General features: G+C 37.8%; 2 protein-coding genes across 2 annotated transcripts; one reads left to right on the top strand and one right to left on the bottom strand.

Moving 5' to 3' along the window:
* The first annotated feature begins 1,094 nt into the window (after positions 1-1,094).
* LOC147277752 (uncharacterized) lies at positions 1,095-2,585 on the top strand. Its single transcript, XM_086255711.1, has 3 exons — positions 1,095-1,821; positions 2,080-2,131; positions 2,243-2,585. Exons 1-3 carry the CDS (start codon positions 1,095-1,097, stop codon positions 2,583-2,585), a joined length of 1,122 nt encoding a protein of 373 aa, XP_086111837.1.
* Positions 2,586-16,907: 14,322 nt separating this feature from the next.
* On the bottom strand, positions 16,908-22,070 carry VIP1 (VIRE2-interacting protein 1). The gene is made up of 4 exons (XM_086252943.1): positions 21,292-22,070; positions 20,711-20,843; positions 17,600-17,684; positions 16,908-17,458 (listed from the first exon to the last, which is right to left on the bottom strand). The coding sequence occupies exons 1-4, from the start codon at positions 21,858-21,860 to the stop codon at positions 17,214-17,216; spliced, it is 1,032 nt and encodes a 343-aa protein (XP_086109069.1). The 5' UTR covers positions 21,861-22,070; the 3' UTR covers positions 16,908-17,213.
* Between the last annotated feature and the right edge of the window lie 3,940 nt (positions 22,071-26,010).

Below are 26,010 nucleotides of genomic sequence, written 5' to 3'. Positions count from 1 at the left end.
TCGCATACATACAAAACTAATATCAAATTTTAGGTTTCCTAAACATTAAATTGTCCAAAACCACACCAAAATTACCCCAAGCCTCAGCCAAACCTCAACAAACCCGAAATGGGTTCCAACCTTACAATTCCAATCTCCTAAAACTTAAATTCCTCCAATTTCAGTCTAAGTTTTGGGTTCTAAACGACCAATGGGTATTTTAGGGATATAATTCATCTCAGATAACAAAGAGAAAAGCCTTCAATCCGAAATCTATAGAGGAACTCAAAATTGGTCCTTCAATCTTCCAAAATCTAAGTTTTTAAATACTCAAAATTGATTAAGATAGATATAGGGAAATAAAACCCATAGGGAGTGGAGGAAAACCCACCTGAAAACAAGTCAGATGGAGGTCGAAGGTGGCCGAAATCAACACATAGAGAGAGAGCGGTGGCTGGTGGTTTTTCTGGCCAATTTTCGACGTGCAGGAGGGCTGGGTTGGCTGGAGGAGAGGCCGAGGAAGTGGTCGGTGTTGGGGGAGGCTCGCAGGAGGTCTCAGGTGGCCGGAACGGCCGGCGACGGCTGGTGGTGGCAAATGGCTTCCTCTGGCCTTATTCACTCGCGTGTGAGGGCTGGGCTGTAAGGGGGGTGAATGGGAGGTGGTGGTCGACTCGTGGGGTCATGCCGGTAAGGCTGGGTCGGCAGGTGGTGGTCGGCGGCGAGAGTGGTGGTGTTGGTTGGTGTGCAGGGGTGGGTTGCGGGGAAGAGAAGACAGAGAGAGAGCGCGGGGAGAGAGAGGAGAGAAAAATGAAGAAAGAGAGAGAGAGGGGGCTAATTTTAATTTGAGGTGTTTGGGTTTTGAAATTTCTTAAATGCCCTTTCTAGAAAATTCTCCACACTTACTATAAAAATTTCTAATTAGAACACCATTTTCGCCTATACGTTTGGAAACTTGGGTTCTAATTAGCAGTCTCAAGCTTAAAGGCCACAACTTTGAATTTTTTAAAATGCCCCTCTAAATACTAGAATTCCTTTCCAAAATTTTAATAAAGTTCATCCAATAAGATTAAATTTTTTATTTAAAAAAAAAGACTTGGGGTCGGGTCATTACATTGATGCATTGGAAAGTCCAACATCGGGTGACCAACAAAGCTTTTGATGATCTTTTGAAGATATTGAAGCGAATCTTGCCAAAGGATAATCATGTACCAGAGTCTCACTGTGTTGCAAATAAGATATTAAGGGATGTTGGATTGGGATATGAAAAAATTCATGCTTACAGGTACGATTATGCTCTGTTCTACAAGGAGCATGAACATAAGGATAAATGTCCTATATGTAATGAGCCTCGTTATAAGGACAATGATGGTAACCAAAAAAAGAAGATTCTGCATAAAGTGTTGCGTTACTTTCCATTAACGCAAAGATTACAGAGGTTATTCAGGTTGAGGCATACATCTGGTCATATGAGATGGCAAAAGGATAGGCGAGTTGACACTGAGGGTGTGATGAGACATCCCACAGATGGTGTTGCATGGAAGGAATTTGATAAAATGTACCCTGATTTTGCTGCCGAGCCACGAAATGTTAGGTTGGGGTTGGCAACCTACGGTTTTAATCCATTTGAGAATATGAGTTCATCTTATAGTATGTGGCACGTGGTAGTGGTTCCTTATAATTTACCACCGTGGATGAGCATGAAGGAACAATATTCAATGATGACCTTGTTGATTCCTGGACCACTAGCCCCTAGAAAAGAGATTGATGTTTATCTAAGGTCGTTGATTGATGAGCTAAAACACTTATGGGAATATGGTGTGCAAACTTATGACAAGATAACTGGTACTTCATTCAACTTACGTGCGGTAGTGATGTGAACAATTAACGATTTTCCAGCTTATGGGAATTTATTTGGATGGAGCACAAAGAATTATAAGGCATGTCCAGTTTGTAATAAGGATACAACATCACATGGGTTGCGAAGTAAGATTTGTTACATGGGGCATCATTGATGGTTACCAGAATGACATGCGTGGCGCAAGAATAGGGTGGATTTTGATGGGCATACTGAATTGCGAAAAGAACCTAGGTTATTCACAGGTGATGAAATTGAGGCTCAGTTAGATGCTATCACATTTGGGCAGATTGGAAGGCATCTTGATAATAAAGATAGGAAGAGGAAGTGAACCACTCCCAAACTAAACTGGACAAAGAAGAGTATTTTTTTTTTTGAGCTAGAGTACTGGTCTAAATTGAAAATTAGGCATAATTTAGATGTAAGGCACATCGAGAAGAACATTTGTGATAGTGTGCTTTGCACAGTGATGGGCATAGATGGGAAAACAAAGGACACCTATAAGGCCCGATTAGATTTGGTCGACATGGAAATAAGGAAAAGCTTGCACCTAAAGCCTCATGGTAATAAGTACATAAAGCCTCATGCATTTTATACATTTAAGCCAATTGAAAGAAAGGAGTTCTGTGGGTTTTTGAAATCTGTGAAATTTCCTGATGGACATGCATCTAATATTGCACGAAATGTGAATGATAGTACTGGAAAAATTTCAGGGTTAAAGAGCCATGATTGCCATGTGTTATTACAATGATTTTTTCCGGTGGATATTCGGCGACACTTGCCTAAACATGTTTGTGCACCTATCATTGGCTTACCAAGTTTCTTCCAACGGTTATGTGCTAAAACATTGAAGGTGGTAGATCTAGACATGTTGGAAGATAAGATTGTGTACATATTATGCAAGCTCGAAAAAATATTCCCCCCATCTTTCTTTGATATCATGGTCCATTTAGCTGTGCATCTACCATTAGAAGCAAAACTTGCAGGACCGGTTAGTTATCGGTGGATGTATCAAATTGAAAGGTATGTCAGTTTAACCTTTACTTTCCAATTTGGTGCCTCTTTATGTCTAGTAAAGTTTCTAAGAGTGTAGTTCTCTTTTAGAATGTTGGGTACATACAAGAGCTACGTAAGAAATATGGCTCGACCTGAGGGATCGATTGCAGAGGCATACATTGCAAATGAATCCCTTACCTTTTGTTCAATGTATCTTCGTAATGTGGAAACCGTTTTTAATTGGCCTGAAAGAAATGATGACGGTGGTGAACGCGTGGAGAAACTTTCTGTTTTTGCACACATTGCACGTCCTTTTAGTGGAAGAATGGTGGTAGAATGGTCGAATTCTCAACTAGATGTTGCTCAATGGTATATATTAAACAATTGTGATGAAGTGTCACCATTCCTCGAGTAAGTGCAATTTTGTGCATTTGAATTTATTTCATATCAAATTGAATCATTATAATAGTGATACACTACTTATTATGTAGTTTTTGCACTATGAAATGTTAGAAAGACAAAATATTGGAAACTTACAACAAAGACATAGAGAATTGTTTCCCGTTTGGTTTTGCAATCATGTAAGTCTTCATTTTCAAATTGATTATCTTAATTAATATTTTTGTATTAATTTTATATATAATAATAATAATAATATATTTTTTAAAATCTATTAGATGAGAAGTCTAAAAGAAGAGGGTTCATCTATATACACTGATGAGTTGTACAAGCTATCAAGAGGTCTTGATTCTCGTGTCTATACTTATCATGACTGTATTGTTAACGGAATTCGATTTATTTGTGTGGAGCGCAATGATAAACTCACCACACAAAATAGTGGATCTATGTTCCAGGGAACTATGAGGCAAAAGAATTGGATTTCTATTGTAGATTGACCAATGTCATAGAACTGCATGCAATACAGGCGAGGCTATCGGGTTGTGATATTCAAGTGTGAGTGGTTCAATACAGATGATACTAGGAAAGGAAGAATTCAAAAAGACTATCTTTTGACCTCTGTGAACGTAAGGAACCTGTGGTATAAGGATGATCCATACATACTTGCAACTCAAGCTAACCAGTTTTTTATGTGGACGATCCTAAGATGGGTTATGGTTGGAAAGTTATACAACATATTCAACATAGACACATATGAGATATTCCAGAGAAAGAAATGACTGATGATCATAGAATAAACGACGACACGGCAACCCAAGACAATTCTTCTTCAAATGTTATTGGTTGGACAATTCGAGATGACAATGATGAGAACCAGGGTGTCACGTTGCACAGAACGGATGTTGATTCGGAAGAAATTGATTCCAATATAGTTGATCTTCAACATAGACCAATAATTGATGACTTTATTGATGATGGGGTGCTAGAGGATGATATTGATTCTAGTGATGCAGAAAATAATGAACTTGATAATGAATAAATTGATAAGAATTAGTAAGATAATTTGATTGTAATTGCAGATATTGTTAACATATTATATATTTATGCATATTAATTTTTAATTACTAACAAGTTTATTTTTTTGTTTTGGAATAGATCATGATTAGAAGCACAAAGAGAAAGAGTGCATCAAGTATGACTGCCCGTCCCCATGGTGCTCAAGGTACTACACCTCCTCGCACTTTGAATGCACCTGGTACTGTCCGTCCTCGCCCTTCGAGTGCATCTGGTATGGTCCATCCTCGCCCTTTGAGTGCATTAGGTGCGATGCTTCACCCTTTGGGTACAAGGAGTACAACACCCAACTCTTCGAGTTCTTCTATGGCCACAAGTGCTGCAATCCGTGCAACGAGTGTGACACTTCCTTCTTCTCCACCCTCTGCTAATAATGTACAAGATTCTCAGAGTAATTAAAACTTATGACCATGTGTATCAATATTTTTTTCCATCTATTATTATACTATTTATTGATTCTATATACTCAATAGCTGTATGTTAATTTGCAGATGCACCATCAGCTTCAGAGCTCGCCCCCAAGAAGTCACGAGGGCTATCTAGGGGGATCAAGACCTCCACCATGAAGGCCACCACGGGAAGAAGGATTCAGATAGAGATTCCTCCAGCTCTTGGGCGACCTAAGGGACCAGGTGTTTCTAGCTTACTATCGCATGAGTGTGGGTACATTGTTCGGAACAATGCCCAGATGTTGTGCAACACATGGGATGAAATTGATGATGATGATCAAGATGAGCTTAGATCAGCAGTGACAGTGATCTAGTTTATATGCTTTCGATTATTATTATTTACAGTTTAATTAAATATATTACCAACTTGTTCACTAACTTGTTTATTACATGCTTTTAGGTGAATTTTGAGATTGACCTGACTGATCCTGTAATGTTCAATTATGTTGATTGGATCATGCGGGCGCGCTACAGGTGCTTCAAGCACAGTTTGGGATGTTATTATAAAAAGATGGCTTCACATGAAGCAGCACAAGCTAACCCACCTCCTATCATGGAACAATGAGTTGATGGGTGGATGTGGTTGTGTGATCATTTTACAAGTCCACAATATCAGGTATTATACTAGCTTTGGGTCAAATGGTAAAAAGGGTCAGTGGCTGTGGGTGTGATTTTTGATGCAATTTTAATATTTGTTGTGGCTGTGTGATTTTTCATGCAGTTTTAATATTAAATGAGAGTTGTGTGCGTGTAAGGAAGAGCAAGCAATATAAAGAGAATCAGACTTTCTCCAAAATACTTGTATATGTTTTTTTATTATTATTATTTAGGACTTGCAGTTTGTTCAAGATTAATTAATGTGAGACCCCGTATTTTTCAAAGAGTTATTTTAAATATTTTGAGAATTTATTTGGAATTTAAAAAGATTTTAATTTAATTTTAATTTTTTGTTTTAAATTGGGCTTGACCTGAAAGTTGACTTTCAAAATTTGTGGACTTTTGATTTTGACTTTGGGCACGTTGGATAGGTCACGAGTCCACAAGTTCGTAGACAAGTAGCACGCGTCGATCGAAGTTACGGTTTGAAAGTTACGGGCATTTGAAGTAAAGGGCGATTTTATAATTTTTGCACAAGGGGTTTTAAATAACCAAAAACCAGTTTTATTCGGGGATTTTTCACATTCTCTCTCCTCTTTCCCAGGTTTTTTTTTTCTCTCTCTCTCTTTCTCGCCCTCTCACCTTCGCCACGCCTGCCACTAGCGCGTGGCGGCGCATCTGACCGTGGCTGGGGAAGGGACCGGCCCTGATCTCCTCGCCGTCCTTCCCTCTTCCTCCTCCCTGGTGGCGGCGCAGCCCAGAAACTTCCCCAGACCCGCGAACCAGCTCAGGCCGATCCTTGGAGCTCCGGCGTTGACCCGATTTTTTTGGCGGATTCGAGGCTTACGACCACCCTCATCATTTTCTTCTCGTCGAGCCGAGCATGGTGGTGTGCTCCGATCGTCCACCCAACACTCCTTGACAGTGGATCGATGCTGAGAAGGCCGGTGACTTCTCCGGCAAATTTCGAGCTTTTTCGACGATAATTGGCCATCGACCCAGTTGACCACCACGGACCACCGCAGGTCTCGCCGCGTTTGGCCGAGCCGATGGCTAGAATTGTTGGTTTTTGGCCTCTGGCCAGTCACCCGAAGCCCGTGGGTGAGTTTCTATGTGTTTTGTGTACTGTTCTAAGTTGAGCAACCACCGTGTGTGGTGGCGGCCGCCCATTTAAGTCGTTTAGCAGCCGTTTGTGTTTCTGGTTTGTTTTTTATTTGGTTGTCTGGTCTTAACAGGTGCACGGGCTCGGGAAATCTTATCCTTGATGCCGTTATGCTGTCGAATTTGATATCCGAGCAATGGCGCCGTGAAGGGCACTTCGGTCATTTCACATGGTTACACTGTGAGTGAAACTTATCTGGTTATATTGTAGAGTACCGTTAAAGAATTGTCTGTTTTGTGTGTTTGTTGTTATTTGTTAGAGGAGGCAAAGTGTAGGATTTGAATCATGTGAGTGAATTGACGAGGATTTGAGACTAAGGGATTTGATTAGAAATTTTAAAAATGTTTATTGTCGAGGCAAATGAATGAGGATTAGGCAATTATTATACAGTAGACTGTGAGTATGAGTGGCAAACAAGTGAGGGGTTGTGATGTAACGCCCCGATCCTAGGGCCCAAAAATACACTGAAAATTTGTCCTTTAAACCTCTTTTCAAAGAATGAGCCATGCACTTAATATAATAAATAAATACGTTAAATAAATCAGAGTGTAAGCCCAAAACATTTATGTAAAATTCACTGTATGAAATCAGTTAAATCAAATTAAAATAGGTCCCACTGCCTCGTCTTCTCCTCACTGCCTCCTCATCCTGCTTAACCTGCAAAACACCAATAACAACACTGCACCATATCCAACGGTACACCGGGTCATTCAAACAAACAACCCGGTAAGCTCACTAGAGCTCGTATGAGTGAAATGACATAAACAATAAACCTCAAAAATTAATCCATAATGACACCCATAATTTCTGATTCACATCACAATTTCATCACAAATCATCCAAGCATCAAAATAAACACAATTCCTCAAATTCACATCTTAAATCCCATCAATAAATAATAATCATCATTCTGGAAAATCAATTGCCTAAACGTCAACTATTAACCTCAAATCTCGAATCGTTCACTTCCTAACTTATAACCTCAATGCATAATTCATTCATCAATGTCCATCCTCAAAATTCAAGCCTACACTTTACCAAGTCCTAGCTAAACCAAATCCTAACAAAACAAATGCACACAAAGCAACGAAATAGACTATCTAATTTCACTCACGTCGCTCTTTGAAATCCCCCTAATCTCACTCTTTGGAATCCCCCAGCTTAAAACCTTTTCACAAATCCATTTCTGAAAATCATCTCAAATGAACCTCGATATACTGAAAAAGCAATGAAACTTCCAAGCGGAGAAATAACCAATCTGAACTGAAATTATCTTTATAATTGATATACCAAAACACTTGTACTTTAAACTCACACCATACTTGTACCCATACTTTAGACAATGTATAGGCCACAATCCCACGCATGGGCAGGCTCACATCCTGGCCACAATCTCGTACGGAGGGTCGCTCTGCACGAGCAGGCTCGTATCCTGGCCACAATCCCGTACGGAGGGTCACTCCGCACGAGCAGGCTCGTATCCTGGCCACAATCCCGTGCATTTAACACAGGCAGGCTCGACCGATCAGTACTCACATTTCTAACTCACAACATTCCACCCACAATTTACTCCGTACTATGCCGAATCCTTCCGAAATTGATTCTCACTCATAAACCATCACTTGTCTGTCACTCGAAACATACCGACACTTCCTCAATAATTAATTTCATCATTTGTATATAATAACTGCCTAATCATCAATCATTAACCTCGACAATAAACAATCCTTCTCTAATTCGATGACTCTCCTTAAAGCAACTCTATAATTCCCCAATTAATTCCTTAGCCTCAAATCCCCGTCAATTCATTCTCCTAATGCAAGTCCTACACCTAGTCTTCTCTAACGTAAAGCAGCAAATCCATAAAACAGACAATTAAACCACGGTACTCAACAATATAAACAGATAAGTTTCACTCACAGTTCAATCACGTAAAATGACAAAAATGCCCTTCTTGGCTCCTTTGCTCGGATCTCCAATCCGGCAGCATAACGACATCAGAAATGAGATTTCCCGAGCCCGTGTACCCACGGGCTTCGGATGACTGGCCAGAGGCCAAAAATCAACAATCCCAACCAACGGCACGACCAAACGCGGCGGGACCCGCGGTGGTCCGTGGTAGTCAACCTGAGTCGAAGGCCAAAACTCGCCGGAAATGGCCAAAATCGGTGGCGGAAGCCGGCGGCTGACTTGGCTTCCCGAGCTCATTGCTCGATCGTGGAGCCTCGTATGGACGAATAGAGACCATAGCTAGACTCACCATGACGAGGGGAACAAAGCCCAGTAGGTCCGACCATCCAATTTCTGCCGAAACAGTGAAATCGCGGTGGTGCAGCCGCAACCCTTGTAGCGTCGAATCGTCGTCGTGGAGCGTCACCGGCGTGAGGGAAGGGCATGGGAAGACTCGCCGTGGCCTGGGGAAGAGAACCCAGGTAGTCCGGCGCCGCAACTCCGTCGGAAAAAATCAGATCGCCGGCGAAGGGGCTCGGCCCTGTTTTGCGTCGTTTCTCCGTCGTGGGTGATCGGCCGGAAAAATGAAGGCCACTGGGAAGGACTGAGGAGGGAGGTGAGCAGCATGGGCCAAACACCCAGCCCAGCCGCCGCCGGACGCGTCGCCACGCGCCGGTGGCAGGCGCGGCGAAGGTGACAGGCGCGAGAAAGAAACAGAGGCGCGAGGGGAGAGAGAGAGAGAGAGAGAGAGAGAGAGAGAGAGAGAGAGAGATGTCTGACTTTTTTGGGTTTTTAAAACCCACTTTCGTAAAAATTACAAGTTTGCCACTCACTTCACATGTCTGTATCTTTCAAACCGTAACTCCGATTAACGCGTGCCACGTGTCTACGAACTCGTGGACTCGAGACCAATCCAACGGACCCAAAGTCAAAGACAAAGGTCCATTAGTTTTAAAAGTCAACTTTTGGGTCAAGCCTAATTTAAAACAAAAATAAAAAAAAATTAAAACCAAAACCTTTTAAATTTCCAAATAAATTCCCAAAATCCTTAAAATAAATTTGCAAAATATTTAAAATAACTCCTTGAAAAATACGGGGTCTTACATGTGAGTAGGAATTAATTTCAGAAAGGATTCAGTATAGCTTGAGGTAGACTGTGAGTGGATCTTTGGTTTTCGAAATGTTTTGCACATTTTATAATTCAACTCTTTTCTTGATTTAATTGAGTATGGATAGTTTTTGGAAATGGTTTTTGGTATTATTTTGGGGAAGTTTTATTATTGAATTTTTATCTTTTGCAAATGATTTGGATCTAGCAGCTTTCATGATTTGAGAATGATTTTATTTTAACGGATTTATTGAAAGAATTATATTTTCAGTTTTTATCTGGATGAGTACTCCTGAGATGTGGTTTATTGAGATATTCAAAAGCAGTTTCAAACCGCCATATTAGTACCCCCCTCAGCAGGTATAAAATTACTCTACACTTGCCTAGAGATGACTCGGCGGTTTATGACCAGCATTTGCTTTGCACTTGCCCAGTTGACAGTGTATGACCAGTATTATATATCGCTTTGCACTCAGCTCGAGATAACTCGGAAGTGTATGACCAGTATTTTCTCTGCACTTGCCTAGTTGGCGGTGTATAACCAGCATGACATATTGCTCTGCACTTGCCTAGTCGGCGGTGTATGACCAGCATCACATATTGCTCTGCACTTGCCTAAAGATGCCTCGGCAGTGTATGACCAGCAGTTCCCCGAGTACTAGTGTGGTGTGAGTTTTCAGTTGTGGAGTATTTTGAGAAATGATATTACATCGGTAAATATTTAAAATGACAGTTTCAGTAAGGCATTACGTTTTATTTCAGACATGTTATAGTTTTACAGCTTGAGAGTATTATTTGTTTTTCAGAGTTTGATTTATGGTTTGAGGGGATTTAAAAATGAATTTGAAAGAAGAGATTTTGAAAATAGTTTTAAAAACCGAGGGATTCCAAAGAGCGATGTGAGTGAAATTAGATAGTTTGTTTTGTTGCTTTGCTTGCATGTATGCATTTGTTTGCTAGGACTTTGTTTGGCTAGAACTTGGTAAAGTCTAGGCTTGAATCTTTGAGATGAGAATGAGGATGATTATGCACTGAGATTATGGGTTAGGATGTGAATGGTTGATGTTAAGCTTAATAGTTGATGTTTATGCATTTGAATTGCTGAATTGATTTATTATTATTGGTGGATTTTCATGTGAATTGAGGAATTATGATTTATCTTGATGCTTGGATGATTGGCGATGAATTTATTATGTGATTAAGTAAATATTGGTTATTATTGTAGATTATTACTGAGTATGGAAATTGAAGAAGTATTGAGGATTATTATTTACATCATTTCACTCATACGAGCTCTAGTGAGTTTACCGGATTGTTTGTTTAAATGACCCGGTGTACCATGGATACGGTGCAGTGTGGTTGATGTTTTGCAGGTTAAGCAGGCTAAGAAGGCAGTGAGGAAAAAACGAGGCAGTGGGACCCATTTTGTTTTGTTTAAACGTTTTTGTACAGAGGTTTTACATAAATGTTTTATTTGAAAGAAATTTATTTATTTATATTTATGTGCATGGCTCAAAGGAAAGAGAAAACATATTTAAAAAGGTTTGATGTTCAGTATTTTTATGGGCCCGAGGTTCGGAGCGTTACAATTAACCTCTTTTGTTCAACATTGGGATTGCTGTAGTCATTAAAATACATAAAATGGATGAATAGTATTCATGAATATGCACTTGGGCTAAATGTTATGTGAAATGGGAATGCTTAGAATTTGCAGACATTTTTCAACTAGTGGAAATTCTTTTATATGCATTATTTTAGTTTGATATATATCTCTCTCTTTCACATACCCATTGCAGAAACAATCTAAGGCCAATAACCTTGTCGATAAATGAGTGATGGTGATGGTGGCAATAATAAGGCTGATGCTTGTGATGAGTTGACAATGTTGGTAAGGGTGATGACCCACGGGAGGTGAGAGAAATGGTGGTAGTGAAAATTGGGGTGGTGGCGATGCTGGCGATGACGGCAGTGGCAACGACAGCGACATGGTGGTAGTTGTAGCAGTGGTGGCAATGACTGCGGCAGTGGTGGTAGTGGCAGTGGTGGTGGCGATGGCGACGGTGGCGGTGGTGGTGGTGTGGCAGTGGTGGAGGTGGTTGTGGCGGCGGCGGCAGCGGCAACGGTGACAGTGGAGGTGGTGATGGCGATGGCGGTGTGGTGGTGGTGATGGTAGTGTAGTGGTGGTATTGTGATTAATTGGCAAGGTGATGGATGAACATGACTTATTTTTCTTTGATAAAACTTGGAAATGACATCAATTTAGGTAGAATTTATAGCGCGCTCAAATCCCAAATTTTTTTCCATATTGAATTTACAAAATTTTGTGTTTATAGACCTAAACAAGGAAATTAAAATATGAAATTTCTTAAATATTGAGTTTTGTCTAAATTCCAAGTTTTTGTTTTTCTCCATCCAAATGCACTGTAACGACCCGACCTCAAATTTCACTATAAATTTTAACTTTTATTTAACTCTGGCTTTAAAAGGCTTTAAAGGAAGTTAGTTTGCAGGACCTCGGAAAATTTTTCTAAATTACCCTAACAAGTTCTAGACTTTAATTATTTTTATAAGAGGTTTATTTGACTTTGACGAAAATTGGATTATTCTTTTTTTTCAAAAATTTGTAATTTGTAAATTATAAAAGTTTGACCCAAATGTTGACTTTTGAATTTAATTGGTTTTCGATCTCAGTTTTGGGCTTGTTGGTAAGGTCTTGAGTCCATGAGTGTGCAGATGTGAATGATTCGTTAATCAAAGTTACAGTTTGAGTTTTACGAACAAATAAACTTATAAGGGCATTTTTGTCCTTTCGCATCGTAGGGATTTTTCTAGAAGGACCAATTTAATGGGGATTTCTCTCTTCGCACTCACGAGCTGACCACCGCCCCCCCCCCCCCAATTCTCTCTCTTTTTTCTCTGGCCGATCATCTTCTTCAGTGAGTGTCTCGTCGTCCGGCAGCCAATGGCAACGAGACACCCACCCATCACCTCGCCTTCTCCTTCTCCATCTACCCCTAGCCTCTAATCACCCAATAGGACCACCACCACGATGTGACGGCGGGAAATCCGAAGCCAGCCCCTGGAGACGATTTTGATTTTCCAGCCAAATTGCGAGGTCCGACCACCACAAATTGACTCCCCTCAACGTTCTGAGCCTCCCTGTACAATTCTTTCACGCTGACGACCACCCGAAATGGTGGTGCGAAGCTAGAAGACCGCGGCTACTTTAGTGGCCGTTCCGGCGACTCCGGCGGCGTTTTCCGTCAAACTTCAATTTCAATGTAAAAACCGACCCCGTATCATTTGTCGAATAAACTCTCACAAGAGGTATAAGTTGGTTTTGTACGTTTGATTTAAGTTGAGTTGAGTTAATAAGATGGGATAAATCATGGAAATTTAGTATGGGACTTCACTTACACCATGAGGGTCGTTTGGTCGTTTTAGTTTCTCAATTGAAATTCTTATACTTAATCCCCAATTATTAAAGTGAGCGATTACTTTTGTATTAGGTCAATGGAGCTTCGTCTCTTGATTATTGTTAGTGGCGAACAAGTGAGGGTTTGTGATTTAAAAACGTGTTCCGAAAAAGGGGTGAGCATAGCTTGGCAAATACTGTGAGTGGACTTTGTTTTATAAACGTTTTTATGAAATTTCCTAATTTAATTTTTCTTTGTTGTCTTGAGCTTTATTGAAGATTGATGAATCGTGAGTGGACCCTTAAGAATTTAAATAATTTATGAAATTCATAATTTATATTAATTATTTGAGTTTTGGATTTAAGAAAGATTAAATGTGAATGGGCTTTATTTTACGAACATTTTACAAAATTCATGTTTTGATTCATATTGGTTATTTGAATTTGTTTGAGAAAAAAATAGAAATTGAATTGGACTATTATCTTGAAAGTGTTTTTCTTAAATTATGATTTTATTATTTATTTTGGTTATCATGAGTTTTGGCTTAGAAATATTGATTGAGAGTTAAACATTTTCTTTATGAACATATGTGGTGAATTTTAATGGTTTAAGTATCTTTTGACATAGGTTTGATTTGATTTACGAGTTTTATGAATTTATATGGGCACGAATGTTTTCAATATTAAAATGAGCAGTTTTAAACCGTCCTATTAGTACCCCCTCAGCAAGTATAGATTTGCTCTACCCTCGCCTAGAGATGACTCGAAGGTGTATGACCAACATTATATATTTCTCTGCACTGGCCTAGTCGGCGGTGTATGACCAGCATGATATATTGTTCTGCACTCGCCTCGAAATAAGTCGGCAATGTATGACCAGCATTATAAGCTCTGCGTGCACGTATGACCAGCATTACACTCTGCTCTGCACTTGCCTAATCGGCAGTGTATGACCAGCATCACAAGCTCTGCATGTACGTATGACCAGTAGTTCCCCGGGGTACTAGTAATAACGTGACTTTATGAAATTTCTCGAGATTTTCCTTTGTTTGAGTTTTAAGTTGTGAAATCTGATTATTTGACCTCTGTGTTCTTATATGATGTTTTAATTAATATTTTATCTAACATATGTTGTGGAAGAAATTCTAAAATCTCTTGTATACTTGGGTTATTCAAATCTTTGCGTTTAATGGCTTTGTGACGTTTTTCGAAAAGTAGGTGAAATGGTTTTTAAATCTGGGGGCTTTTAAAGAAAACTAAACTGTTGGATAAGAAAGAAAGGAGTTGTTTTATTAAATGATTTTTAAAGAAAAAGTTTTAAAGTTATTTTGTCCACTCACTGGGATTATTTCCTCACGTTTTTCCCCTAGGTATTAGCGATCGTTGAGTTTGGGTCGTACCACGTCGAGGCAGCAAGTTCCCCAATTGCAGTTCATCAGTATCCTTGAGCTTAATGGGTTCTTCCTTTAGTTAGTGTACTTGAGGTGTAAAGTTAATTTAGTATGCTCTGATAACCCCGAGTTGGGTGAATAACATATTTGGATGTGGATTGGTTATTGGGTCAAGGATCCTTTTGATTGTGGTAGAGGTGGCTGATGTTTTTAGAAGTGTTTTTACAGGTTTATAAATTTTGGATTAGTCCATTTTTAGAAGAGATTCTGCCGAATTTTTTGTAGGATTTTTCTTGATTTTGGATCCCACAGGACCTCTCCGAGTTTCAGAATGGAATCTGGGGGCGGTCTTGTCATGCACAATAAGGGACAACCTATTCAAGGGTTGCATTTATTTCAACAAATTATTAATTTCACAATCGTATTACATTCAATCAATGAAATAAGTTGTCCCTTAGGTTAAGTCTCTTAAGTAAAATGACTCTGTGACTGAAAGTAATTTAGAATATTTTGGAAAAAAATTTCAGTCGAGTGAAAAAAAGGAAATTTATGGAGTTTTTTTAGAAGCCCACTTCAAATAAACAATCCAATATAAAATAATAATAATAATAATAAAAATAAAAATTGGACTTCCTAATTGGTCGAACTTGAGTCAAATAAGTAAATAACTAGCTCAATTGACGGATTGTGAGCCTGAAATTTCTAGGGCTGGGTCGGTGTATCGCCCAAACCTACCCGCAGCCCGAAACCGCCATAACCAATGCTGACGGGAACCGATACTGATGTAAACCGATACCGACTTAGCGATTGGCGACTGAACCGAAGCTTCGCGGTGGCAATCGCGGTTTGGATAACCCAGTACGGTCGGTAAACCGACCTACCAAAACCGCTTCCTCTTCTTCTGGTTTCTGGTGGCAGCAGTTTCTTCTTCTTCAACTGCTGCGAGCTCTTCTTCTTCTTCGATTTCTGCGAGCTCGACAAACTTACATACACATACCACCGCAACTTGCAACCTCGACGGACGAACAAACAACTACGACCCACCCGCTGCATGGCAGCCACCGAGCTCACACGCTAGGACCTAGCCACCGGCCACCATGCACCGCCCTCTCTCTTCTGCCTGCTCCTCTAGTCCTCATGCGCGCTGCCGTGACCAACTGGTCCAGCTGCACTCTTCCTCAAAGCCAGCTCGACGGACAAGAACCACAATCACAACTGACAAGAACCGCAACCGCAACTGTCGGTAACCGAAGGTGGAGGTAGCGACAGCGGTTCCATTTCTGGCCAAACCGTGGCTTGCGGGTCGGTCATTGGTATGGGTCTGGCGGTTCGGTAACCGATACTGACCCAGCCCTAGAAATTTCAACCCTCAAAAAATTAATTTTAAACCAATTCATTATTATATAATATATCAAATAATATATAATTGAAATTTTATAAAGAAATAATTAGGTTTAGGTCCTTTAGAAAAACAGTTTTTAGATGAAGAACGAGGGTATTTTAAAATTTATAAAAAAATATTTTTAATTCATAATAATTTATAAAAAAATCATTTCAATTCATAATAAATTCCTTTTAATTTATAAGAAAATTTTTTTAATTCATAATAAAGTTCTTCTCCGATTTGAAGGGTATTTCCCTCCATTTGAAGAGTATTTCCTCTCCTAAGGTGTAGAGTGGACTTTGTAGAGGCAAAAAACCTAACATAAAGCCGTCAAAAAAGAAAAATAAAAAGATTTAATTAAAAATCCTAAATTAATATCAGTCTTAGTCTAAGAAAACTTCATAAAATAGACCGGACTCTAACTTGCATAATAGTAAGTCTCGCTTTTTTTAATAGAAAATAGAGAATTGGTCGTTGAACATGATTCTCAATCCTACCTGTATAAGGGTGGCACATGTCATGCTCACTTTAACTTGCATGTGATATATCTCCTTCTCGATGATTCATAATGGACTTAATAAAATATGAAAGCAACACAATTAATTGTTTTTAGTCAACAACGACAATTAATTATCCTAATGCTCCACTCATATGCAATTATAGGGGACACAGTGACATCAGCCTCACCATTTGGAAGGGAACATCTTGCATTGACAACCTTGAACGGTGGAGTGGAAGTGTGGACTCAAGTGACAAAAAATAAAAACTGAAAGAAAAAGCCCAAACCCAAAATTGACAGAAACAAATAATGGAGTTGTGACCTATAGATTACAGTTTGCAGAAATGCTCACATTAAGGACTTGGACTTAATTTGAAGGACAATATATTTGAGCACCAACTTCACTTGAATGTTCAATGATTTCAATCATTATGATAAGTCCAAAATCTAGATACATTGTGCATTTGCAGAAATGCTCACACAAGGGACTTAATTAAACACAACTATTGTATGCTACTCTTTTCTGAGGTTGTATAGAACAATTGTATGCAATAATTTCTCACAAGACTTAACTGACAATGAGATTATAGTGATGGCAGGAAATGACTGCCTTTTCTGATTCCAACAGCAGATGTAAAGCAATCTTCCATGAAAAATTTATGATATCAATATAACCGTTGAAGCCCTAGAGGTTGCTTGTTCAATAAATACAAAGGCAGCAAAGAGTCCATTTGCGCTGCAACATGCTCTAATTGATATTCTACCCTAAAAGTAAGAACATAATAATAAAATGTAGTTTTAACTAAAACAGGGTGCTGTGGGTAGTGGGTCCTGTGGGTATTGATCTCAGTAACAATCTTCACAACCTGTACCTGCCCACATACATATACATCTGTATGTAGTATGTACCAGAAGCTATTTGCGATTAACTACTTCCTGTGTTTAATAGAGTTTTCTAAGCCCTCTGGTTGAAGTCCAAGAAGCCCGGGTGAGGCTGCCCATTGACAGCCTGGTTGTGCATCATGTGAAGCTGCTGCTGATGCTGCTGCTGCTGCTGGGTCTGGCCACTACCAAGCTGATGATGGGGGGAGGCATATTGAGGGGGGAACCCTCTGTAGAAAGGGTTTCCATTGACAGGGGGGATCTGGCAGGTTTCTATCTTAAGCCGCTGCACTTCCTCCTTTAGTTTTTCATTCAGGGCTGTAGGTATAAAATAGACAAATAAGAATATAACAACACAAACAATTTAAAAGAAAAGTTGATGTAGCTTGACAACTCCATTTCCATGAGGCTTCCCCATGACCCCACAAATAGCACAAACATGCTAAATAACATGCATACCATCTCTAAGTTGTGCTTGTTGCTCCATTGCCTGTAGCCGAAGTTTGAGCTCCTTATTCTCAGAAGTTATTAGAGCAGTGTCTCTCTGCATCACATATGAGTTAATAAACATGAGAATACTTTGTATTAGTTGTAGCCTTTCCTTTTATTGTTTTTCTTATTAAGTTTTTGGGGGTGACTCCAACCAACATAATAGGCCAACAATACACAACATGAGGTTTCAATCAGGTGACCTACAGGCTCACATCAGACGAATTGGAATACTAGTATGTGATATATAAACTCCAGTTATAAGGTTAGAGGATGCAAACTACTCATGCTTGTGAAGAAAATCAAATCAGCTACTCTTACTCTCAAAATGACAGCAAGGGCTGAAATACAAATACAATATGGCGCTATTACTGTAACCATTCAGAACCTAAGAACCAACCAAGAATTTAAGGGCAGAGACATGAAACATGCAGTCAAGTGACACATCCAAGCTGTTTGGAATAGTGATGTAATTATTTGTAAGAATAGTTGCTCTAGTATAAACAATACAGCACATGTATATAATATAGTATATAGTATAGACAACGAAAAATGCAAGATACACCAAACACCTAGGTACCTTTCTACACATTGAAAATTAAGCAATGATAAATAAATTTTCTAGAATTTAGGCAGCTTCAGACAAATGCATGCCATTCCATGTGTCTTAAGGATCTACAGTGACAATGCTTAGCCTAGTTTGATTAAGGAAATATAAAATATAGGGACTTTATTTGCACCAAGCACGTGTTAGGTTTGGATATGTCCAGACTTTTAAAACATATCAGATATTTTAAGGAACACCTAAGAATACTAAATCATTCACTTGTGAGTATTAAGCAGATTCAATGAAAGATCCCAACTTGTCAAATCTGTTTGTGATACAAATATCAACCTCTAGAGTTCAATCAAGCAAAGAAAAATGCAGATGTCTGCCAGAAAAGAGAAAATAATATATAATCCAACCTACTCACTTTCTCTTCACATACTTTTTCTCTTTTTACTATAACTGTCCTCAAATTACACATGCAGCGCGTGTGTGTGTGATCCATCTAGTATTTCTTATTTCATCTAACCATCTTGAAAGGGTACCACATACATATATATATATATATAATTAAAATGTTATACACAACTAAAAGTTTTGGTCAGAAGATCTCAGTTTAGAAGAGTTTGACTTTTTCACTGTCAAGTTATAACTTAACATCATTAACTACTAATAAATAAACAACATCAACTATGCATAAACCTGCTCATTATTCCACATTCTAGCTAAGTGGCCAATGCCCTTGCCCTATCCCAAACTCGATTACTGCACCAAAAAGATCTGGATTCCCAATAACTAAAACAATACAGATGTTTAAATGTGATTAAACAGAAAAGTCAGTATCAATTTTACTTACAGTATTGATTGTAAGTTACAAAACTGTGTTTTCCCCTTGATATTGTTTCCCTATTTGCATCCTTATTTCTAAATATGTAGTCAATTTTGTTTGACACTAAAATATAAAAGATTGTTGATGTCATGGTGATTCTCAGCGAGTGCATGCCCGAGCTAATACTAATTTTGATATTTTATTACAAATATGAATTGTTATGTCAATCTTAGAAAACTATTTGATCTTTTTAGTGTTTTTTGGAAGTGGTCCTTAGCAGCTATTGGTAGGAGCGGCCCCATGTTTTTTTGAAAAGACAAATGATTGAGCTTCATGTTAACTATTTCAACAGTAGCAACTCAAACCACACACACACGCACGCACACACCAAAAAACCCAAATCAAAAATATCACTAATACCATACACTACAGTTGAAATATTAACCTAAGTGATTGTATCACCCAAACTCTGTACATCTGCTTTTTCTTGTGGATAATCTATGCATATAAAATTAACAGTTAAATTTTCCATCGACATACTGATATTTCCATCAAAGTTTCTGTTTTGTGAAGCAACCAATAGCGATATGGGGTGGAACAATATCACTGACCACTTGGCGATATATCACTGAGAACATTATATGCTGGTGGCAGTGACCTGAACCTTTTTCATACCATGTGCCATATATTTATCATGGATATACTACTTTATGCAGTTTACATGTTTATTGATGCATTATTAATTAGTTTAGCATTTCTTAAAGTTTCATGCAAAATTTCGATGTTCTTATATTAATTTTATTGTTCTGTAAATTTTACCCACGTTTCCATCATTATTAATATTTTCACCGACATTTCCATAAAATATGTCTACTGATATTTTTCATTCTTATATTAATGTATTACAATAATCATATGTCATGCATTAAATAACTTATGTGTCAATATGTAGGGACATTAATCTATATGTATTCATACAGTACAAGCTCATATGGTGTGATGGAGTTATATCATTAAATTTTTACACATATTATTAATGTGTATGTCTTCTTATTGTATTGTTAACAGAAATTTGAAATCATTCCAAAAATAAGAATCATAATCAATGTAAACTATTCTTTAAATTAAGCACCTTCTAAAAGAATAATGGAATTAAAATCCTGCCGCAAGAACCAGTAGCATCAAGGGAATTAGCTTCATTAACTCAACTGACCGAGGAACCTAATCCTTAAAAGAATGTTGAACTTTAGACTAAGAATTATTAAGAGGGACTTTGATTTTTTATTTTTTTTGGTCTGAGGGGGAACTTTGATGTAACTAACTAATTTTTTATCGTAACCCTTTAATAAAAAAGTATTTATTAAGGAAATTGATAGAGTTCTCTTAAATTATTTTCCATATATCCACATTTCATCTGTAAGCATCAACAGTTTAACAAGTAGTAGAAAACAGAAGGAAAATAAAGTCTCAATGAAGACTTATCAACCATGCTTGAGAACCAAACCACCGACATAAACAAAAAATGAAAATAACTTCTTGATGATCACTGCAAAGCAGAAAATGCCATCTTGATAATGAATTTGCACAATAAATCCACTGTGGGTTCCATTGGATTAGCAAGTTGTACCTAAAGGCTAAAAGTCTTGCCCATTTCATACTTTTTGTTATATGACTCTACAAAAGTCAAGGTATTAGTTATTAATACCTGTAACATGGTGACCTGGGCAGAGAGGGTGGTTGCCTCTGTCTGAAGCGTCTGCACCTTCCTCTCCAGCTCATTGGTATATCTTACCTTCCTCTCCTTGGACCGCGCCGCAGATTGTCTGTTAGCTAAAATCCTATACACCTCAGAATTAAACAAAAAAAAAAAAAAAAATCACTTTCTCATTCAACCAAATAAATAACATGTACAAAAACAACCCAATATGTCCAATTAATCAGTTTTTCTTTCTTCCCAAACACAAACTTGAACTAAAAGATTCCAAAGAGGGACCAACAAATATCAAATCAGATTCAATTATTGACAGAGATTTTGAAATCAGATTCAATTATTGACAGAGATTTTGAAGAATAAAAAGGGCAACCTAGAGTAAAATTTTGCCCCAATTTAATTGCATTAATTACAAGATTATTTAATTGCAAACAGTTGATCTGAAATTCTCGAAAAAGAAGTAAAAAAGCCCCCAAAAAAGTTTTTTTTTAAAAAAAAAAAAAAACGATGATCCATTTGAAGATGGGTCAAGCAGAGACCGAGAAATAAAAAAAATAAAAAGAAAAAGGGGCAACCTTTTAGCTCTCTTAGGGTCAATCAGAGAAAGCTCAGCAAGTCTATCAGGAGCAATAGACTGCTTCATGCCGTCCAGCATCGCCATGGAAGAGTCACCCTCAAACGACGGCGTAAAGGAGCCATCCATCGACATACTATGCCTGTGGTGGCCACCTGGCCTCTTCCCCCCAACTACTTCCTTCCCAGCCTCCTCGCCGATGCTCAGCCCATCGAAGAAGTCGGAGTCCACCGACAGGCTCCGGAAATGGGCCGCCGTGGACCCGGAGGAAGCCGGCTTGCTGTGGTTGGGCCTGGAGGAGGGGTTTGGGCCGGAGGAATCGTCGGAGTCCAGAGCCATGGGGATGGTGCCACGTGGCAGAGAGGGTGGGGAGGGGAGGGTGGAGAGGTCGAGGTCGGACGGGTCGAAGAGGAGGAGGTCGTCGAAGTTGGGGAAGCGGAAGGAGGTATCGGAGTGGGCCCGGCGGTGGTGGGACCCACGCTGCGGGGTCTCCGGCATCTGCTCGATGTCTGTTGAGGAGGTTGGAGATGGCTTTGCGCTGGTGAAGTTGTTGTTGTTGTTGGAATCCATTTTTTTTTTTTTTTTTTTGTTTGGTTTTGGTGGTGAGTGAACTCAGTGCTGCTGCTGCTGCTGATGCTGCTGATGGTCAGGTGTTTAATGTTTATTGATAATCAGAGACTCAGAGTGGGAGAGTTTTAGGTTTCTGAAAGCAACGGGGACGAGCGAGAGAAAAAGAGAGAGATAGCTGAGGTGGGGGAGGAGAGAGTGCGTTGAAAAATGGAGCTGGAGGTTGGTAAAGTGATAAAAAGGCACTTGGGTTTTTGCTTTTGCTCTCGCTGAGTACGACTCGAACGAGTTGAGTTGACTCTGTTCAGCACAGTTTTATTTAGTTTCACACTATTTAGTTTCATAAGAGGCATTGCCGCATTGCCATCATTAATGGTCAAAATGGGCATCAACTTTTCTTCCCATAAGAAAATATTCAAGTATCAATAACCTTCCATTTGCTAAAAGATAACAAATCTCACTAAATCAATGATTGTATGCTTACCGAGGTTAAAAATTCTTCTAAATTTATGAGAACTTCTTACTACGAGTAGACTCTTCTAAATTATAGTTTGACATTATTTTTTTATTCATACTTCGCACACACGCAATGCATATGTAGGAAGAGTTGCATTAATTGAAGTACGAACATAGTTAAATGTTGCATTAGACTATTCTAAATTATAGTTTGACATTATTTTTTTATTCATACTTCGCACACACGCTATGCGTATGTAGGAAGAGTTACATTAATTGAAGTACGAACATGGTTAAATATTGCATTAAATGTTGTTGTAAGAGAAATTTAGTTTTTTCTTATAGTTTGTACCATAGTTATTCTTATTCATGAAGATGTTTGAAAATTTACTTTACACTTGAGATGTACTTTGGACGACTGCCAAATTGTTCAATCAACTCTACATGTGTTGAGCTTTAAACTAAAACAACAAGCACAAATGTTTGCTTAAAAAGAATACATCTCATTGTATGTACATTTCATAGGAGACATTGCAAATATGAATTCTCAAAAAGGGCACCAACTTTCCTTCCATAATAAATTTGGGTTCGAATAACCTTCCATTTGCTAAAATGTAACAAATTAAATTTCAATAAATCAATGATTATATGCTAGAATTCTTCTAAGGTTATGAGAGTTTCTTTGCTAAGATTTCTTCTCCATAAAGATTATCATTTCTATAAAGTTCTAAGATGTATGCACGTGTAAATTATAACCCCTAACAACCTAGGTGCTCTTATCATGTTGGTACTTTAACTAACTCAACTCCTTCTCTTACGTACGCATTACGCATTGTTTGTGCATGAAGCATAATTTTTTTTTTTTGGGTCCGTTAACTATAAGTGACATACCACTAATTTTATTACCCAAAATGACAAAAAGCAATATTAAGCACTCAGCAGGAACTGTTGATTGCTCAGTAGATCATGGTTATCTCAATTGTAACAACAATTGCAGTTAATTCAGGTTGCAATGTTGTTAATTGCAGCTATAACTAACAACATTGTAGACACATTATATATCCTTAATAAAAAAACACTAACTTTAAATATTAAACCAATAAAACCTCTAAAGCATACTTAAACATATATCAAATATGCCCTAAAACCAATGTAGTTGGTGTATGACTCTAAGGGCCCGTTTAGTACATAGAATTGATTTCCTGAAAAATCAATTCCTATACATTTTTCAGGAAAAAAGGAATGTAAGATTCTCATTCCCTCATTTGGTAATGTTGGGAAAGTAAACCAATAATTCAATTTTCATTTCCATTTTCATGTTTGGTTGTGCAGGAATAGGAAATAAAATTGGTATAGTTTTTCAATTATACCCTTATTTATTAAACAAAAGCAATATATTTTTTAATTAATTTAATTGAAGGATTACAAAATATCAGGGTTAGTTTGGTCAACAAAATTAATAATAAATACTTTTCCAAGAGGGGGGGAAACAAAAATCAACCTCTAACAAAGGTTTCATTTTCCCCCCAATAAGGGCATCAAATTCCCTTAGGTCAGGAAATGATTTCTGTTCCCTGAACTTGCCAAACATAGGAATGAAATTAATTTCTTATTCTCAGACCTTCAAAACTTGAACCAAACGGGCCCTAAGAGATATTTAATCAAGGGTCATTTATAAATAAATCAATAAAACTTTTCAAAATTACAGATTCCTTAATGCACTTTTCCATAATTCTATTTTAGTCACCATTAACCAAAATGAAAAAAAAGAAAAATTACAATAAATCAATAAAACATACACTACAATGCATATTTAGATTTGTATTAGTTTTGTATTTGATTGCTACGCAGAGCCTAAAACCTGAAACGTAAACCCTAGCCATGCATAAGTTCAAGAACCCTAATTCTAAACAATAAACTTCATTTCTAACCCCTTAACCAAATTAAGGGCAACGTCATAATTTCACGCCTATAAGTAATGAAAAAAATAGAAATGGACAAATTGGTATTTCCCAACGCACTAAAATACATGACATTAGCAAGTGTATTGGGCTAAAGTGTGATAAAATTTCAAAACCCATTAACCTTTATGGGAAAAAAGAAAGAGCGACAACGACTATTATATAATATTTAAATATTTTATTGATTTAAATAGGATTTACTATTCAATCAATCGACATTCACATTATTCTTTTGATCAATCATTTATGATTTTTTTATTAATTAATAATGAGTCATTAATTGGAATCTAAGAGAATAACATGATGAGATAATGTGTTAGTCTTTGAGACTCATGTTATCCGAAATTTAGAATTCCTCAATGTTCCTAGTGTAGAAAATGTGCCCTAAGGCAAATCGAGAATTGGATTGAAGGTTAAACATTTCGAGCAGTTATTCATCACTAGACCCATTATAGTTGAATCCCTAGAACTATCTAGTATGAAGTATAGTAAACTAAAGTGGGTTAACCGCGAGACCTATACATCTATGTTTGTAGTTCTTAAACTTGTTCTTGATCAAAGGATCATTTACTGGAAAATAATGATTCCAAGAAACAATAGCGCGCTCTTAAGCTTGCTCGATTGAGGAGATAGTCATTCTCAAACTCTGTGTGAGGGACACCAGGGCAAGTGTATAAGTGCCTATTGACACATTGGTTCACTAAACTGATCTAATTAAATGAGAATCTTGTATAGAGTACTTAATTTTCAGCTAAGATCACTTAGGGTTGTAGCACATTCGAATTAGTTCTTAGACTTTAGACACCATGATTATATGTGCTTTTGGCCGCTATACTTTGTTCTGCGTATAACTAAGTAAGGTACGAGAACATATGAGTAGTCAACAAGGAATCAATCACCTTACCATAGAGGAAGTATGGTGTCTTATGTAATTGATCTAATATGAGTCATAAAGACTTTGACCGAAGAAATTATGCGAGATGATAATTGAGAATTGTGTCTTCTAATTATATCTCATAAAAACTCATATCTAGTAAATTCTGATCATATGACCACATTAGAAGTTTTGATTAAATACTCCACGCCTCACAAATGTGATCGGGAAATATAGAGATAGAAGAACTGTATTGAATTGAAACTACTTGAAATTTTTTAAAATGTTCTCTTACATGTCTAGTAATTCCTTGTAAAATCTTAAAGTCATTGACCTTATAATAATGTTTATTAAATTTGGAGAAGGTGCATTGCTCTGACTAACCACATTCCTGGAAGTCAGATAGCATGAACTTGTCTCCATGTTTTCGTGAACTTGTAAATGGATTTGCACCTTGGTATTTTCAGTACTTGTGACTTTTATGTCTATTTTGTGTTGGTGAAATTCATTGGACAAATTCTTTACAAAACTTTTTAAACAAATCAAACTCCAAGTGTTGTACAAAATTACCTATTGAATTGGCAGTTTGCATAGTTAAGATTTTTCAAGGGAAAACAAATCTTTTAGCAGTCTTTGAGTTTAACCTACATAAGAAAAACCTTAGAAACCTTTTCTAGAGTTTTGAACTTGCTTTGGCAGTAGGGAATGTTAGCTGGTTTTATTAACAGACAAACCATATTGGTCTCCTAGTCTTCTAAGGAATCTAAGTCTTAGAATTGATCGAGGAATTCAATAAGGACTAGCCTTGTGGTTATAGGATATACATGTGCAAAAGACCAATCCTATAGTTAAAGGGATTCTG

This window comes from Dryas octopetala, chromosome 8 (assembly GCF_963921425.1).
Source record: "Dryas octopetala chromosome 8, drDryOcto1.1, whole genome shotgun sequence".
NCBI lineage: Eukaryota > Viridiplantae > Streptophyta > Magnoliopsida > Rosales > Rosaceae > Dryas > Dryas octopetala.
The sequence above is the reverse complement of the archived record's forward strand: the minus strand, read 5'-3'. Positions and strand labels throughout refer to the sequence as shown.

Excerpts from the sequence above, each read along its gene's own strand:
- LOC147277752 (XM_086255711.1), top strand. The coding sequence starts at position 1,095 with ATGCATTGGAAAGTCCAACATCGGGTGACCAACAAAGCTTTTGATGAT. Across the intron at positions 1,822-2,079 it reads AACTTATGACAAGATAACTG|GTGATGAAATTGAGGCTCAG; the intron begins GTACTTCATTCA and ends GGTTATTCACAG. Across the intron at positions 2,132-2,242 it reads ACATTTGGGCAGATTGGAAG|GCATAATTTAGATGTAAGGC; the intron begins GCATCTTGATAA and ends ATTGAAAATTAG.
- VIP1 (XM_086252943.1), bottom strand. The coding sequence starts at position 21,860 with ATGGATTCCAACAACAACAACAACTTCACCAGCGCAAAGCCATCTCCA. Across the intron at positions 17,685-20,710 it reads CCCAGGTCACCATGTTACAG|AGAGACACTGCTCTAATAAC; the intron begins GTATTAATAACT and ends TATGTGATGCAG. Across the intron at positions 17,459-17,599 it reads ACAAGCACAACTTAGAGATG|CCCTGAATGAAAAACTAAAG; the intron begins GTATGCATGTTA and ends TTATACCTACAG.